The sequence below is a fragment of the Bos grunniens genome, chromosome 5, assembly GCF_055505025.1.
Source record: "Bos grunniens cultivar Pamir isolate PY7600 chromosome 5, Bosgru_T2T1.0, whole genome shotgun sequence".
NCBI classification, from domain to species: domain Eukaryota; kingdom Metazoa; phylum Chordata; class Mammalia; order Artiodactyla; family Bovidae; genus Bos; species Bos grunniens.
The window spans coordinates 101,407,508-101,426,821 of NC_141169.1; the positions used below are offsets into that span (position 1 = coordinate 101,407,508).

The 19,314-nt window shown below is 35.9% G+C and overlaps 2 protein-coding genes across 6 annotated transcripts in view; one reads left to right on the forward strand and one right to left on the reverse strand.

Moving 5' to 3' along the window:
* On the forward strand, positions 1–7,214 carry LOC147372762 (C-type lectin domain family 2 member D-like). The gene is made up of 5 exons (XM_086402016.1): positions 1–49; positions 2,075–2,215; positions 3,334–3,503; positions 6,149–6,255; positions 7,091–7,214. Exons 1-5 carry the CDS (start codon positions 1–3, stop codon positions 7,212–7,214), a joined length of 591 nt encoding a protein of 196 aa, XP_086258142.1.
* Positions 6,119–19,314, reverse strand: part of LOC147372763 (killer cell lectin-like receptor subfamily F member 2) — a 27,262-nt gene continuing 14,066 nt past the window's right edge. For 2 of the 5 annotated variants that reach the window (XM_086402014.1, XM_086402015.1), the window contains exons 3-6: positions 18,373–18,527; positions 17,520–17,632; positions 14,514–14,663; positions 11,599–12,043 (exon numbers count right to left, since the gene is read on the reverse strand). In XM_086402014.1, the coding sequence (XP_086258140.1) occupies positions 14,525–14,663; positions 17,520–17,632; positions 18,373–18,527 (407 nt within the window). In that variant the 3' untranslated portion in view covers positions 11,599–12,043; positions 14,514–14,524. Of the gene's footprint in view, positions 6,367–11,598; positions 12,044–14,513; positions 14,664–17,519; positions 17,633–18,372; positions 18,528–19,314 lie in introns of those variants that run through there. The other 3 variants (XM_086402010.1, XM_086402013.1, XM_086402011.1) reach the window with 3 other exon arrangements.

The window sequence follows — 19,314 nt, forward strand, 5'->3', positions numbered from 1 at the left end:
ATGAATGACCACGAAAGACTGACAAGTGTAGGAGATTTCCAATCTTCAGGTAAGAAGCACAGGTGTGACAGGCACTATGATCTATTTGTGAAATAAACAAATTTACAGTTTGTGAGTTTCTGCTTTCAATTCTGAATCCTAACCCTCCAGAGGGAGTCAGCATTTCATTTCTCCTATCCGTGCCAAATTATTTCCAGCTGTGTATCTAAGGGTGCTTATAAATACTATAAACAGATACACACTGTGAATTAAAGATACCTGATTTTCATATTAACAGCTTTATTGAGAGAAAACTGACATTACATTAAAATGCACATATTTAAAGTGTACAACCTGATAGATTTTGATGTACATGACAATATACAAGAAACTATAAATGCATTCAAGATAATGAAATATTTATTAACACCAAAATTTTTCCCATATCCCTTTATTATATTTTTCTCTTGCTAATTTCAGCATGCCCTCCTTGAAAGAATCACACATCAAATTTCTGACACTATAGATAGATATGCATTTTATGGAATTTTATATAGATAGAATCACACAGTATATACTCATTTCAGTTTGGCTTCTTTTGTTCAGTTATAAAATTCATCCATGTCATTGTTTGTATCAGTAGTTCATTTCTTTTTTGTTGCTGACTAGTGTTCCCTCATATAGATAAAACACTATTTATTTATTCACCCACAGTTTGGGGTTATTACAAATTAAGCTTCTATAAAAATTTAGGTGCCAATCTCTGTATGGACATACTCTTCCATTTCTCTTGGGGAAGTACCTATGCATAGAAATAATGGATCATATCGTAGGTGTATATTTAGCTTTTTAAGAGATTTTTACAGTGCCTTCCAAAACGGTCTCACAGTGAATGAGTGAGTTCAAGTTCTTCTGTATTCTCACTAATACTTGGCTATGGTCGGACATTTTAACTTTAATTATTCTAATAGGTACGTAGTAGTTTCTAAATTTAGCTTTAATTTGCACTTTCTTTATGACTAATAATGCTGAACATCTTTTTATGTGGTAATTTGCCATCTATATATTTCATCTATATATTTATTTCATGAAATGTCTGTTACACCTTGTTTGTATTTTTGTTATGTTGTGTGTTTTCTTAAGTATCAAGCTCTTTGTGTATTTTGGACCCAAGACCTTTATCAGACTTTGAATTTGAAAATATTTCTTCCAGCCTCTGATTTGACTTTTCATTTTGTTAAAACTGTTTTTTGAGGAGCAGAATTTTAATACAAGTCCAATTTATTATTTTTTTGACATCATGTTTTTTGGTTGGATTGAATATTTCTCTAATCCAAAATAACAAAAAAAAATTCCTGTTTTCTCTGAAACTTTTTATAGCTTCAGCTTTCACATTTATTTCTATGATCCTTTTTGAATTAGTTTTTACATATGGGATGTGGTATGGATTAAAAAGTCTTTTGTTTTATATGGATATCCAATATTTCCAGCACTGTTTATCAAAATGACTATCCTCTTTTGCATCTTTGCCAAAAATCTGGTGTCTGCACATGTGTGGGTCTATTTCTGCTGCTGCTACTGCTATATTGGCAACTGTATTTTTTATAATAAGTCTTTAAGCCAGGTAATACTTGTGCTCAAATTTAGTTCTCTTTCAAACATGGCTATTCTAGTTCTTTTTACATTTCAATAGGAATTTTAAAAACAGCTTACCTACTTCTACTCAAAAAAAAAAAAAAATGCTGAGAACTTTGTGTATGATTGTGATAATGTATAGATTAGTTTTAGCATATTGACATCATAACATTACTGTGTGTTCTGAAGCATGAAGACAGTATCCTTCCATTTATTTATGTCTTCAGTTTCTTTCAGTAATGTTTTGTATCTTTATTGTACAAGTTTTATATGTCTTCTGTCACACATAAATCCATAAGCATTCAATACTTTATGCTATTGTAAATGGTAAGCTATATTTTAATTTCCTATTGATAAATGGTAGTATATAGAAATGTGGTTGGTTTGTATATATTAATCTCAAATTCTACAACAGTATAAGGTCACGTAAGTACTAAAGAACTGATTAATTTTTCTATAGGAGATGTTATCTGTTCCAACCTTATTATGGAATCACAAGAACCCTCAAAAGAAAATAAAAAGAAATTTTGTATCACTAAAATGATCACAGTCGTCATCTTTCTGGTGATCCTAATACTTACACTGGCCACAGTTTTAGCAGGTGGGTGGTCCATTTCCCAAATATGTTCGTATTAACTCTCCTCTAAAATGTTTCATAGTGCTTGTGCCTTTCATACTTCAGCTCAGAATTAAGGGTAATTTCAGACATCTTACATGAAATAACCCTATGGTTCCTCCTATATAACATGAGAATAACTTTGTTGTTGCTATTTTTCAGTCCCTAAGTCATGTCCGGCTCTTTGCAACCCCATGGACTGTAGCACGCCAGGCTCCTCTGTCCTTCACTATATGTCCAAGTTTGCTCAAATTCACATCCATTGAGTTGGTGATGCTATCTGATCATCTCATCCTCTGCCACGCCCTCTCCTTTTGCCTTCAGTCTGTCCCAGCATCAGAGTCTTTTTCAATGAGTCAGCTCTTCACCTCAGGTGGTCAAAGTATTAGAGCTTCAGCAACAGTCCTTCCAATTGATATTCAAGGTTGATGTCCTTTTGGATTGACTGGTTTGACTTCCTTGCAATCCAAGGGACTCTCAGGAGTCTTCTCCAGCACCACAATTCGAAACATCAGTTCTTTGGTGCTCAGTCTTTTTGATGGTCCAACTCTTACATCTGTACATGACTAATGAAAAACCATAGCTTTGACTATACAGACCTTTGTTGGCAAAGTGATGTCTCTGCTTTTTAATATGCTTTTTTATACACTTTCAATATGCATTTAAAAATATGCATCTAATATAATAGCCATACTAAATAATGTGTACTCCTGAACATTTGTTGTTGAGAGGATGAGTATCTATTAGGTTGTTATATGGAGGAGATGTCTGATGAGAGGCCTGGGTTGGACATATCAGTTTACCAATATTAGTACATATATAATAGTTAAGGTCATGAAAATGAGAGTGACTTCCTAGAAAGAAATATCACTTGAGAAGTACATCAAGACCCAGTTTGAGTAATAACAGCATCTACTTAAGTGGCATTCATCAAGATTTTCTTTCAACCTAGCAAAATAGGAGTATAGAAATTTAGGAATGATGAACTCTAATACCATCAGACAGAAGGGCTAACCTGGTGAATTTTATTCAAATGAACAACTGTTTGAAATTAATGGATTTCCACCCCTTCAGTACTTAATATATTATTCAATCATTTTTAGTTGAAAAATACAAATCTTCCTCTGAACACATATCATGCCTGGAAGGCTGGATTGGTTTCCTAGGAAAGTGCTTCTATTTTTCTGAAAATACAACCACCTGGGAAGCAAGCCAGAACTTCTGTGCCTCTCGTGATGCAACTCTTGCTGTATTCAACACCATGAAAGAACTGGTAAGCCAATGTTTTTGAACCATAATTATATTTTCAGAGGTTATACCTGGTGTGGAGAATAAGAATGGTCCAGAAGAGACCCTCTGATAAGCAGAGAGGGGGCTCCTACTTTAATATTTACTCAAACCATAGAAAGAGCTCATATCAAGTCAGATCTCATTCATATCACAGGTCACCTCAGATGAACCCTCATGATAAGTTATCAGGCAACATTTAGGAGATGATTTTCCCTTCCTATTTAGAAAAGTTACACTCTGAGGCATTTTCCCTCGGCCCCATGTAAAGCAATTTAAGTACTACTGCCCATGAGAAAGACCACAACTGTTCTTCAAAGAAGTTCAACCACATAAGTACCTAGGCTGTGTATTTTCAAGGGCTTCCCTAGTGGCTCAGTGGTAAAGAATGCGCCTGCCAATGTGGGAGACATAGGTTCAATGTCTGGTTGGAAAGATCCCCTGGAGAAGGAAATGGCAACTCACTCCACTATTCTTGCCTGGGAAATCCCGTGGATAGAGGAGCCTGGAGGGCTACAGACTATGGGGGTCACAAAGAGTTGGAAACGACTTAGTGACTAATTAACAATAAGAACAACAGCATTTTCAAAAGGAATTATAGCAATGAAACTCAGAAAAACTAAAACCATTTCCACAATTCAGAATTGAAAAGTAATAATAAAGCTCTCAGTATGAACTGATATTAATCTGTTTTATATCAAATAAAAGTTGCTTTTTGTGGGACTATATGAAAGCAAAGATAAACAGAATCATAACAGTTTGTCAGAGATGCTGGAGAGAATTAGTACATGAGTTGTTATAGCCAAGATGATCTAGGAGCTCTGGGGCACAAAAAAGTCTAAAGTAGAAAAATTCAAAAATGTACAATACGAAATGCCTTGAAACAGAAACAGTAGAGATGTAGAATGCCAGAGGTGATAAGAGACAGAATGGTTAAGACCTTAAGGAGCATAGGGACATATTTAACATTTGCTGACAATTTGCTCTACTAGGAATAGACAGAAGAGGAATTGACCCACATTAACATTAATTTTATAGAAAATTCTGGTAAAAATATTTAAATGAATACATTAGAATGGTGGAAAAATGCAAAGTTATAAATTCTATTCCATAGAATAATAAATTATGGAATTAAAACAGGGGGAAAATGAGAAATATCAGATGGATATGGAAACAGAACAAAAGCTTTATTATTTATTTGTTAAATTAGTAGAATAAGCATAAGAGAAAAAGAGTAGAACAAAATAATAAGTGAGGATATACAGGAGGAAAACTGGTTCTCTGAATAGACAAGATTGATTACAGAAAAGGAGAAAAGACTACTCAGCCTAAGAAATACAATTACAAACTATGGAGATGTAAAAAAATTATGGCACCCAGTTAGAAGACCTTGAAGAAAAGGATAATTGTCCAAACAGTTATTTAAAGAATTGTTTATACATAGACAATCTAAAAATTAGAATATATATATATAGATAGATAGGCATATTTCTTAAGAATTCAGTGGTAATCATGAAAGAATAAAAAAATGTTTAAAAAGGTGTTCAAATGAAGACATAAAAAATCAATCCAACAGAATTTAGCAAAAATAAAGATGAAAAAATAAATAAAACACATTGATAAATCCAAATATAACAAAAATCATGATAAAATGTAAATATTTTTAATTTATCTCTTAAAAGACAAAAATTTTTAGATTGGCTTTAAAAAACAATGAAGTTTAATTATGTCCTACTTACAGAGACATAACTAATGCACACACACACACACACACACACAGGAAAGTTAGAGAAGACGTACAAAGAAAAGATATGCAAGGCAATTATTAACCAAAATCAAACCAACCCATAAAGCTAGGTTCAGTTCAGTTCAGTCACTCAGCCGTGTCCGTCTTTTTGCGACCCCATGAATCGCAGCACGCCAGGCCTCCCTGTCCATCACCATCTCCCGAAGTTCACTCAAACTCACGTCCATCAAGTCAGTAATGCCATCCAGCCATCTCATCCTCTGTCGTCCCCTTTTCCTCCTGCCCCCAATCCCTCCCAGTATCAGAGTCTTTTCCAATGAGTCAACTCTTCGCATGAGGTGGCCAAAGTAAGTACTAGAGTTTCAGCTTTAGCATCAGTCCTTCCAAAGAACACCCAGGGCTGATCTCCTTTAGAATGGACTGGTTGGATCTCCTTACAGTCCAAGCTAGGTTAGTGGTAATAAATAACAGAAAATATAATGTATCAGAATAAATACAGAGATATATAAAATCTGAATGAGCCAATAACTATTCAATACAATTTACTGCTGAACAAAATTCTCCCATCCTAAAAGCCACCAAACCTAGAAAGATTTGATCAAGTTAGATCAAGCCTTCACAGAAAAATTAATTTCTGTTTTATAAAAACTCTTATAGAAAGTAAAAAAGAGAGAAAGCTACCCAGTGCAATTTGCTACAAAAGCTCTTACAAGAGTAACATGCCTGTGAATTGAGTCATGAACTAGAGAAGGGCAAAGTCACCCTGAGATCATTTCCAAATCTGAAAGTCTGTGTGTTTTTTTTTTAATGTATAATGACTTAGACCAAAAAATTCAAGAGAAGGAGGCATTTGCTATTTATTCTATAAATATTCTTTATTAAAGAATTTCCTGAAGCGATATTCTGACCATTCTCAATATTGGATTGGACTGAGGCGAAAACCAGGGCAGACTTGGAAGTGGATCGATGGAACGCTATACAACCAGGACTGGTAAGTCCTGAGTATATAACTGACACCCCTGAAACCGGTGCTTAGAGCCTTTCCCATCATGGAGAGATCTGAGTTATAATCCATACACACTGTTCTCCTGGAAGTTTCCCTCTGGTGGAGAAAAAATGAGCCCAGGAAACAAAATGGTAACACAAGTTATTATACAAATTATTTAAAGCCTATAATATTCCAAACACAATGCTTCATATAATCATTGTACCATACAATCTGTACAGAAACTGTGAGAGGTGTAATATGTATTATTCCATAATAATACAGGTGAAATAAAAATTAGTTTTCAAAGATGTTAAATAATTAGAATATTATACAACATTTAAAATATATTTGGTAATAGAGCCTTCCCTTCTTCATCATATAGATTATTGATATTCTGAGTGTATAAGGGCTTCCTTGGTAGCTCAGCTGGTAAAGAATCTGCCTTCAGTGCAGGAGACCCCAGTTTGATTAGTGGGTTGGGAAGATCCCCTGGAGAAGAGATAGGCTATCCACTCCAGTATTCTCGGGCTTCCTTTGTGGCTCAGAAGGCAAAGAATCTGCCTACAGTGTGGGAGAGCTGGGTTTGATTCCTGGGTTGGGAAGATCCCCTGGAGAAGGGAATGGCTACCCACTCCAGTATTTTGGCCAGGAGAATTCCAAGGACTATACAGTTTATAAAGCTATGTTTTAGGACAGGCAAAACATATGAATTCACTTTGCTTTATATTCAAATAATATGATGTTGGGTTAGAATAAAATCTGAGAGAAGACAATAATTTTCTTCAGTATCCACTCATTCTGTGGCCCTTTCCCCCCCTCCTTTTGTGTTTTGTTTCAGGTTTAAAATAATTGGGATTGGTGAATGTGCCTATTTACACAAAATTGGGGTCAGCAGTGCCAGTACCCATTTAGTTAGCAAATGGATTTGCAGCAAACCAGACATATGCACATCAAAAAGTTAAGACACCCTAGATTTAACATACTTTACATAAAATGTAATTTTTATTCCTTCAGAAAGAAATATGTTAATATAAAGGTACATGAAATTCATGCTTAGAAATGTTCATTGATATTTCACTCAAAACCTCTAAGTCAATTTTTATAAATCTGTTACATTCTTGGCATTCAAGATATATATGCCACAGCATATTTAAAAGTTCCCAAATTGCTTTTAGAATCAAATCTGATAGGTAATACATTAAAATATGTATGAAAATTTTCGATGACATTTCAAGAGATTTAATAATATGAATTGACTAATGTCATTCAAAATTGCTTGTTTTGTTAAGTAAGAATTCTGATATTTTTACTGTTAATTTCATTATCAGTCCTAGTTGATTTTCTTTTAGTTTTGCAATATTTGCATAACTTCATGAGATTCACTCATGAATAATGTAGTGTAGTTCAACACAAGAATAGTGCATAACATGTTGACTTACTAGTTGAGTGAATCACTTTCACACACTGAACACATAGAAGAAACAATGAAACAGTAATAAAAAGATTTCACATTCAGACTGTCATGTGACAGAATCAAGGTAATGAGTAAACAATGTGAACTCGCAGAGTGCTATTTGTGAATGCCAAGGACCTATTGTGCGATGGACATCATGAATAGTACAACTTTGGGGGGCAGGTGGGTGAGGAAGTGATTTGAACCTTGCTGCGCAAACTGCTCTCTATTTGAGAAAATGAATTAGGTTGTATGTCAGAATGTGTAACTCTTCAGAAGATATTATCTTCATGTTTACTCAAGGTTAACAATATCTCTTTGTAAAACATTGTTTTCTTGAAATAATTGTGAAATCTGTGTTCTGCATCCTACGGGTGCTTCATGTATACTCATTGATAGAAATTTAAACAGTTGTAAAAAGAGAACACATACTGGACTCATAAGAATTTAGGAAAATAACTTAGCAGAGTCTCGTTGTTACATCTTCTGTTATCGACCATATCAATTCCATTTTTCTAAGCTCTCTTCTCACCCTCATTCTCATTTTGTTTTCCTCTCTGTTCTCTCCTCATTCCCATTGTTTATAAATGTTTATTTGATTATTTCAATCTCAACATGAATAGGGGAAAGAACCATACAGAGTCACATAAAAGACAAAAAGAGAAAATCTCTTTCCTAATTAAAACCAACCATTGCATGGTTTCTTAGAAAACTCAGGACTTTGTTTTTAAGGTCTTAATTTTAACGGCTTGTGTTATATTATTACTTCATTGTTCTCCTGTATTGGGAGTAAATAAAATTATTTTAATTGAAAACTAGAATAGAATAAATGGGACAAGAAACTTAGCATTGCCTATAATTTGTCTAGAAAAGCAGACACTGAATAGATGAACCTTCAAACATTGAATTATCAAACAGTGTAAAAAGTACAAAATTAAATGGATATGAAGTATGCAAGGTTCACTGGTAGCACAAGATAGAAAGTGTCCGAAATTTGAGAAAGAGGTGCCTAGAGAAGATATTTTTTAATTGACAAGTTAAGAAAGTGGAGATATTCAAGGAAGAACATTTTCAGGAAAAACACTGGCAGCAGAGTGAAAAGCATATATGAGGTTAGCAAATGCTACAAAATTGAGAAGCTATAATTGTCTGGAAGCACCAGAATGAGAGGGGAAAGAATAAAATTTGGAGCTGAAAGTGGGGATCGGGGAGGGAGAAAAAGAGGGAAGGAGACCCAGGGCCAGATTCAGGGGGAATTATTTGCTATACTAACTGAAGTAGTGAAGTTTAGAACTGATGCTCTAAACTTCAAGTACCTTTAGGTTATTTCTTTAAAGATACTAGATACTTGATGGGTCAAGAAATTATTTGAAAGTCTTTTCAATTGATTGAAAGAAGAAACGATAAAAGCAGTGTCAGAAATGGTGGTAGAAGAATAGAGAAGAGTTAAGTGACTCAGAAACTCTTTCAGAGATAAACTCCCAGAAAATATCAGACAATGAGATGAAGAATAGATGTTTAAAAAAATAAATTCCATGTTTCCCTTTAGGAAGTCAATCAGAGGAACAGTGGGATTACTAACTGACACAGCAGGAAAAGGATATTTTGGAATTACTGAATTTTAGGAGTTGGCAGGAATTCCAGGGGGAAACGCTTCACAGGAAGTTGGATGTACAGTTCTAGAATTCAGGAGAGAGTCTGGGCTGGTATGTGACACGGATGCAGACAGAGGTGCACAGATCTCAGCTGTAAGCTCACATGACAAAACGAGGAAAAGTGCATGGTGGCAAAGACGACAGTTATCTGCCTAATGAAAAAATTATTTGCTTCTATATTACTTATTGCTTTTTAGGTGAAGTTAAAGGTCATTTTCGTTTGGTCAGAGAGCTGAATCTGGGCCTCTGAGAGCACCAGTGTAGCAACAGTTTAACTTCAGACACATAAATCCGTTTACATATATTTGCAGAAGCATAAAATGAGAACAATGCATATTTTCTAGGATACAGATGCTGCAATACTCACATATTAGACCTGTAAGCCTTCTAATACTGGAGTGTCCAAAATCAAATAGAAAAATACACTGTTTCAAGTTATAATTTTAAAAATTATATGGTCATTGTATCAGCCTTCTCTAACAATAGAGTAACAATGTCAAAAAATCCCTTTGTATGACTCATGGCTTTTATGGGACCTAATGCTATTTCATTACTTAGTGACATAGATTTTTTAAAAGCCTGCCCTAAGTATATGAATTAGTATTAAAATAAAGTTACTTTGTAAAAGCAAATTGAGAGTTTTGGTGTTTTTTAAATAAAATCACAAATATTCTCTCACATGTCCATTGGGGGGCGATAATAGATAAGTATGGTTAGAATTGGACATTTAATATCTCAAATTATGAGAAGACAACTTCTAAGAGTGAAAACTTTTTTATCCTTGATTATAATTTGTATTATACTTTAAGTATAATGCATATGCAAGTAAATATAAAGATACACATGCATATATGTATTTATATACTAATAAGCATAAACAAAACAGGAAAGTAACATGCTAATTTTTACAATGATTGATGGGAAACCCAAAGTGTTCAACACTACTGAATATAAATGGAGAAAAATGAGAAATATAACTTCATCATTGTGTGAGAGTGAACATGTGACACTTCATTTGACTTGAGAGGAATCACTTAGGAGAAGGAAACGGCAATCCCCTCCAGTATTCTTGCCTGGAGAACCACATGCAGCTTGGTGTGCTGCAGTCCATGGGGTCACAAAGAGTCAGACAGGATTTAAGTGACTCGACAGCAATAGTGGTTAATAAATCTTCAAACCTTATCATTCAATTTGTTGGAAAAAAAAGAGGGCTCACTTGGAAATGGGGATATGAACTCCATTAATATGTGATATCTATGGACGGATGTCCCAGAATAGTAATTCAATACTTATGGGTAGCTTACTATTCGGATTTTAGTTATTGATTCTCTTATCTTCTTGGAGTTGTATTTTTGGTTTGATCTAAGGCATAGATTGCAATGCAGGAGACCCTGGTTCCATTCCTTGGTCGGGAAGATCTGCTGGAGAACGGATAGGCTACCTACTCCAGGATTCTTAGGTTTCCCTTGTGGCTCAGCTGGTAAAGAATTCGCCCACAATGCGGGAGACCTGGGTTCAATCCCTGGGTTGGGAAGATCCTCTGGAGAAGGGAAAGACTACCCACTCAAGTATTCTGGCCTGGAGATTTCCATGGACTGTATAATCCATGGGGTCGCAGAATCAGACAGCAAAGAGTTGGACGGAAAGCAAAGAAAGAGTTGGACAGAGAGCAAAGAGTCGGACGGACAGCAAAGAAAGAGTCGGACAGCAAAGAGTTGGACATGACTGAATGACTTTCACTTTCTTTCCAAGGCAATACTCAATGTGCAGACTAATTCTTTCATAATATTTAAATGTTTAAACGTTTGCATCAAAACCAGTGTTTCAAAAATCATTGAAACAAGAGATCCTCGGATCTCTTAATCTTTCTCCCCTTCCCTTCAACTGTAACGTTTATCAATTTTTTTTGACATTTCTCAAATGTTCATATTAATAAAACGGTACATATTTTTGCATTTGTTATATTAAGTAAGCATGGTTTTATGCTCTTTGCATTTAAATTTTTTGAGTTGAACATTTTATATTTCTTTCCCTACAAAGCTGTAATTATTTCTGTTTATACGTATGAATTTGAAATACATTTTTAAAATTCTTTTATGATCTTTAAATTTTGCTGTTAATGGATCTAAGACCTTAAAATAGTTTTCTTGGTGAATTTAAAGTCAATCAGCAAACATTAGTAATCTCTCAGCTCCAAGCCTCAATGTAGGTTCTTGGTTAAAAGCACAAACAAGCAAGAAACCTGGAAATTTTTATTTATTAGTCTGTAAATCTAACACTGGTATTTATTTAAAAAAAAACAAAAACAAAAACAGCAGTGACTTTATTTCTCTGTATGCAGGTTTTGTTTATCAAAACTAGGGAAAACTCTACCTAACTAGTAAAAATGATGCTGGGGAACATATTGCAAATACATACTTGATAACATTAAAAAGTACTTATCTACCAGTATGAATCACACATCTTGTTCACACAATGATGAGGATTATTCACTTTACAGAGTTTACAGCACATGAAGAAATATGAATAATTAAACAATGGTTAAGAAAAAAAAAGGTTCTAAATGTTAAGATTAAAATCAGCACAGGGAACTATGAAAATATATATTAAATCCTTACAATTTAGCCTGGAGTGGACAATAGTCACAGAAGTATTTTCTTGCAAATGACATTTCACTGGTGACCTGAAAAATAAGGAAGAGTTGAACAGAAGAGTGAGAAAGGGAACAGTGTTTGTTGAGCTGAAGCAAACATATGATTAGATTAGAGGCAAAAGACAGCATGCCACATTTGAGGAACCGAAACAGGGTTAGTGTGCTTGCATCATTACCAGCATGGAGGTGGGGGAGGAATAAAGAGCGGCTGGAGGAGCTGGTAAAAGGTTTAAACTGTGAAAAGCCACTGAAGGAAATTAGGTGGTGAGTAATGTAGGGGATGTGAGGTTCAAAGAATCTAAACCATGATGACAACATGGAGAATGGACTGCAGCAGACAGAAAAGCTAGAGCAATAATCTAAGATGATTGGGTGATTAATAAAGTCTGTATAGAGACAGACTCCAGAAATAATCGTGTGATAAAATTGACAGGGTTTAAATGAATTTTTGAATATTGAGAGAGAGAAGAAGGAGGAAGTCATGGTTGACTCCAAAAGTTCTGGCTTGAACTAGAGTGAGCATGTTGCTACCAATCCACTAAGCTAATCTGTTTAAGTTCATTAGTTAATGGGTCTTGAGATGTAGATGTATATAGAGATGTCCAATGGGCAATCCTCTATAATAAGGTCTGGGCTAGAAGTATGGGTTTGGGAGTAGTCAATGAATTGGGGAGATTGGGACTGACATATACACCCTTGTTTAGTAGTTCAGTTGTGTCCGACTCTTTTGTGACCCCAAGGACTGTAGCCTGCCAGGCTGCTCCATCCATGGGGTTTCAAAGGCAAGAATACTGGACTGGGTTTTCTCTAGGGGATCTTCCTGACCCAGGGATCAAACCCGCATGTGTTGAAAGCAAATTCTTTACCACAGAGCTACCAGAGAAGCCCCAACATATACACTCAAGTACATATGAAATTAGTTGTTTTATATGTATAACTGATAAGAACCTGCTGTATAGTATAAGGAACTCTACTTAATACTCTGTAATGACCTATATGTAAAAAAGACTCTTTAAAAAAAGAATGAATATATGTATATGTATAACTGTAAGTGTGGTGTTGGATAAGACTCTTGAGAGTCCCTTGGACTGCAAGATCAAACCAATTAATCCTAAAGGAAATCTGTCCTGAATATTCATTGGAAGGACTGATGCTAAAGCTGAAACTCCAATACTTTAGCCATATGATGCAAAGTACTGACTCATTGGAAAAGACCATGATGCTGGGAAACATTGAAGGCAGGAGGAGAAGGGGATGACAGAAGATGAGACAGTTGTATGGCATCACTGACTCGATGGACATGAGTTTGAGCAAGCTTTGGGAGTTGGTGATGAACAGGGTAGCCTGGCATGCCACAGTCCATGGGGTCGCAAAGAGTCCAACATGACTGAGCAACTGAACTGAACTGAACTGATAACTGATTCACTTTGCTGTACACTTGAAACTACCACAACATTGTAAATCAACTACACGTCAATAAAAATTATTTAAAAATAAAATAAATGGATAGCGGTTGAAGTTATAGAGTGGATGAGTTTAGCCAATAGTTGCGTGTAATAGAGGACCCACAAGAACTCTGAGGAATATCATTATTCAAGAGATCAGACGAGAGAATAGATGTTGCAGAAAATACTGAGGAGGACTAGTTGGACAGGTAGAGAGAATTTCAAGAAAACTTTGCATCATAGGTGCTAAGGTTAAAAAATGTTTCAAAAATGAATGCCAGGTCAACAAGGAGCAACACCGCTGAGAGATAAAGTGAAAGTAAACAGTCCTGACTGTATTTAGTCAAAAGTGTGGAGAGAACACGTCAGAGCAATAGTAGGAAAAGCAGAAACTACATTTTAGAATGTGGACTGAGAAACAGAAAGAGGAAGGCAAGTATAAAAAAATTTTAGGAAATTTGACTTAAAACGGATGAGGAAAACTGGGTGGAAACCAAAAGACTCATGTGGTTAATGAACAATTTTCTTGTAAAGGAAGGCATAAGAAGAGAGAGGTTAAAGAAGACATAATCAAGGAAGGGATCTCCTTGAAAAAAATTAAATGGATGCAATCCTGACCGTAGACTTGGAGATCTGATTTAGATAGAAAGAAGTGTGGCTTTTTTTTTTTTTTTTTGGAAATGGAGAGAAAAAAGTGACAAGACACAGACGAATGTGTAGATTCAATGGTAGAAAATTCAAAAATGTAACATCCAATGGCTTATCTTTGAAAAAGTAAAAAGTTTTTCCATTAATGGTGAAGGCAAGGTGTAGGGAGAGAATTCTTAAGGACACAAAGCAATAGTTTCTGTCTGAAACAGTCAGTATCATTCATGAGAGATGACTATGAAAATGTCATTTAAGTCCTCTGGTAGAGCCAAGAACTCAAGGCTGATTGCCTAGATGGGTAGTGACCCACGTCCACACTATTATCAGCACTACCACAATAATATTTGTTGTAGAAACAAAGTGTTTCCACAAAAATGCATACTTTTTTTAAAGAGGAAGATTTATACCTGTGATCAATTCAGAGGTCAGTGTCTGTAGATGAAGGAACAACACCTTGACAAATCCAGTAATTCTGAATGGGGCACTTTTCAGAAAAAACACCCTTTTTTGTTATTAAAGCACAAGCATCATCTTCAACCTCTCCAAGAACTTGAAATCTATGGAGGAAAAGGCAACATGCTAGTGACTCCCATGAAAGCTGGACTCTTTCCCAGACATCTGTTCTCACTCTGCTAAAAGCACAATTCTGTGTATCTTGTGTTTTCTCTCTTCTTAGGAAGAATGTACTCTCCAATCTGGAGTTTTGAGACATTGCAATATTTAGAGAGCAAATGCACATTAAAAGCAATTTATTTAATGAAGGAGTTCCTCTAAATAGTTTTCTAACCCAAACAGTCATTTGTAAATATCATTACTATGTGGAATTAAAATGAAAATTAAAATGTAAGAAACATTGGTTTCCCAATCCATTCCATCATGCAAAAACTAAAGATTTTAGGAGACCACTAGGATCTGCATGTTTGTATCACCCCAAAATTCGTATGTTAAAATCCTAACCTCAAAATGATATATTAGGAATTAGGACCTTTGAGAGATGCTTAAGTCATGAGGGTGGAACCTTCATGAATGGAATTATTTCCTTACAAAGGAGATTCTAGAGAGATCTCCAGCCCCTTCCACTATGTGAGAACATATTGAGAAGGCTCTGGCTGCAAACCAAGAAGAATCCTCTTAACAAAACAAGATCATTCGGGTACTTTTATCTTGGAATCCCACACTCCAGAACTGTGGGAAATACATTTCTGTTGCTTATAAGCTACCAAGCCTGTGGTATTTTGTTATAGGAGCCAGAATAGAATGAGCCCTTTCAAAAATCTTTTTTCACTGTTTGTAATGAGCCTCTTTGCTTCTACAAAGATCAACTCCCTTTTAAAATTTGTAAACTCACATAGACACCTCAACAAGAAAATTTCTGTGCATGTGGGTGTATAAGGATATACCCAGATTCTTTATCCTTAACATAAAAGAAGGAAACTTCCCCTAAATTCTGGTTTTCCTGTCTTAAACAAATAAGCTGCAAAATATCTTAGAAATCAGAAAATACTCAACTTAAAGAATCAGATTAGCAAATTAATAATTCTAAGCAGGTTTGCATGTGGGTGGCCAAGCATCACATTCTATACGAAAAATATAATGGTAAAAGGAGTGGGTATATGTATAACCGATTCACTTTGCTGTACATCTGAAGCTAATGCTGCTGGTGGTGCTAAGTCGCTTCAGTTGTGTCCGATTCTTTGCGACCCCATAGATGGCAGCCCACCAGGCTCCCCCATCCCTGGGATTCTCCAGGCAAGAACACTGGAGTGGGTTGCCATTTCCTTCTCCAATGCATGAAAGTGAAAAGTAAAAGTGAAGTCGCTTAGTCGTGTCCGACTCTTTGCGACCCCATGGACTGCAGCCCACCAGGCTCCTCCATCCATGGGATTTTCCAGACAACAGTACGGGAGTGGGGTGCCATCACCTTCTCTGTCTGAAGCTAATTGGACATGTTAAATCAACTATACTCCAACAAAACTTAAAAATAAAATATTTAAAAATAAAAAAGGGTCAATGCTGATTTTCTAGAAAAAAATATGCTGGGTGATATCCATTAAAAATAATCAGAGATAAATTTTTTAAGTTAATTTAGTGTGGAGGGTGTACAGAGATTGTGGCATATGTGAGTACAGAGTATGAATTTTAACAAAAGATATTGTAAATAGTCTCTGGTTAAGAACATTCATTTGCTGAGTTACTTCCTTCTTTTGAGCAATTTTTACTTCCCCTCAGCCAGCCTGATAAGTCTGCTGTATCACTCTCAAACATCTCTATTTTCTTTCTTCATTTCCTCCATATCACATCTCTTTAAGAGATACCACAAATTTCAAATTTTCAAGAAGTTAAATCAACTTTTAATGATCCTTCAAGCCTTGATAATAAGAATAGAAGTTTTTGCCCTGGACACTCCAAACCTTCTGCCTGTGTTTTGAGGATCAGCACAGAATCCCCAAAGATTCAGTACTCTCTACACATAGAATTTAAACAGAAATGAACGAGGTACATAAAATAGATACAGATACTGTTTATTGGGATAATAGAATTTGAAGAGAGTCAAATGGCTGTCTGTTGTGTTACATGTAAATTTTTCCTTAATATTTCCCAGTTATTGGGGTGGGGGAAACTACCTTTGTGAAAGCTCCACCCTCATGATTTAAGCATCTCTCAAAGGTCCTATTTCTTAATACATCATGATGTATTAATACATTGTGGTTAGGATTTTAACACATGAATTTTGGGGTGATACAAACATGCAGATCATAGCAGTCTTCTAAGATCTTTATTTTGCATGTGAGAGAGGGGATATATGTATACATGTAACCATTTCATGCTGTACTACAGCAAAAGCTAATGCAACACTGCAAAGCAGTTATACTCCAATTTAAAAGATAAGAATTATTCTGTAAACCTCTTTTCTTAAGAAATACGTAATAAGAATTTAAATTTAGAGAATTTTGCATTGATATGATTTTCCATTTATACCTCTAGCATTATCTGTAAGCTAAAAGAAAGCCAAATATGAAAATAAATTAGTTTAGGAGTCTGTTTCTCTAAGGCAAATTTCCTGATCATTTATACACTAACAAAGATTAAAGTCTTCAATCTGTAGGAACAAGTTGGCTCCCTGCAGGTTCAGGCAGCCCCTAGAAGGGACTGGCTGTTGAACTATTAAGTTCCCCCTATAGAACTCAAATGCCAGGTGATGCAGTGTTAAATAATCTGCCTGACAATGAAGGAGATGCAAGAGACTCTGGTTTAATCCCTGGGTTGGGGAGATCCTCTGGAGTGTAACCCACTTCAGTATTCTTGCCTGGAAAATTCCATGGACAGGGCAGCCTGACAGGTGACAGTCCATAGGGTCGCAAAGAGTTGGACATGACTGGGCACACACACGCACTCAAATGCCAAATACTCACAGTTGTAGATTTAATGGGGTGCCATCCAGCCAGGTCCACGTATTTTGTGGATAAGAAATGTTCAATCCAATCCAAAAGTAAATTCCATCTTGTATACTGCTCTGTAAGAAATCCTGTGACAGGGATCCAGAGGAAATGAATTGTTACACTATTAAAACAGCTTCTTCTGACCTTTGTTCAGACTTTAAAAGGTTTTGCTATTTATCCTCCTAATCAGGAAAATCTTAAGAAAGTTGAAGAGGTTTTCTACATACTTAAGGTAGGAAATTAATATGGAAAGGTTTCTGAAGTATTCTTGCATATGTTGTGTAAAGGTATTTGCTACTTAATGGAATTCATGAGGATGATATACACAGCAACTGATGAAAGGGTGCAAAGAGAATTTGAAGCAAAAACTAGGAATTAATGTCTTCCCAAAGGAGAGATAGCTATCCTTTCGCCTACCGATGTGCAGTCTTGAAGAAGACTGATGTTTATGGGGAAAATAAATAATAACACTAAGGAGCCTCCATCTGTCCTATCCAAGATACCAGGAATATTGTCAGATATGGGTAGCACCTTTGATGAGTACCTCTCTGGGCTTCCCTGGTGGTTCAGTCGGTAAAGAATCTGCCTGTAATGCAGGAGACCCAGGTTTGATCCCTGGGTTGGGAAGATTTCCCTGGAGAAGGAAATGGCAACCCATTCCAGTATTCTTGCCTGGGAAATCCATGGACAGATGAACCTGGTGGGCTATAGTCCATGGGGTCACAAAGAGTCAGACACCACTGAGCACACAGAAGCTCTTCTCTTAGTTTTAAAAGGGCTTTTTTGTTTTTTTGTTTTTCCTTTTTCATGGCAAATGAGCTCTTACCAATTCAGCCTTATCTTGGATCACCAAGAGATGTGATTTCATTGTTGAACAGAGTTTTTGGCTATCGATCCATGATTGATAGTTTTTGAAAAAGTTATAGCATTTCCCTTTCTTCTGCACCCAGCCATTAGGGCATAAGTTTTGGCTATGGTTTCCTAAAACATAAAAAAAGAAGAAATAGACTTGAAAACAAGGTTTGGATATCAAAATCAATTATGGCACTAATTTTGTAAACAATTTCTTTTAAAAAAATTTTTGTCTCACTTTTAAGAGATGAACGCCTCCTCCACTGATGGTCTTTAAAGAGATTGTTGTTGTTCAGTTGCTAAGTCACTTCTGACTCTTTGCAGACAAAGAGATAAATGCCAGAAATAGTCGTTTTTGTTACTCAGTAGCTAAGTGGTAGCTCAGCTGATAAAGAATCCGCCTGCAATGCAGGAGACCCCAGTATGATTCGTGGGTCAGGAAAATCCCCTGGAGAAGGGATAGGCTACCCACTCCAGTATTCCTGGGCTTTCCTTGTGGCTCAGACAGTAAAGAATCTGCCTGCAATGCAGGAGACCTGGATTTGATCCATGGGTTGGGAAGATCTCCTAGAGGAGGGCACAGCAACCCACTCCAGTATTCTTGCCTGAAGAATCCCTATGGACTGAGGAGCCTGGTGGGCTACAGTCTATGGGGTCACAAAGAGTTAGACATGACTAAGCACACAAGTGGTGTCCAGCCCTTTGTAAACCCATGGACTGCAGCCCGCCAGTCTTCCCTGTCCCTACTATTAAGGGCTACAATTAAGTAGTTTCCTGAGTTCTTTATTCATATGAATGTATAAAATGTTTTTCTTTATATGACATTTATGACATAAAATTATTAACTTCATGTTCCACATTTCATAAATAAAGATGCTAAAGCTAAGGTTAAGCAAAGAATAAAGAGGGCAACTAA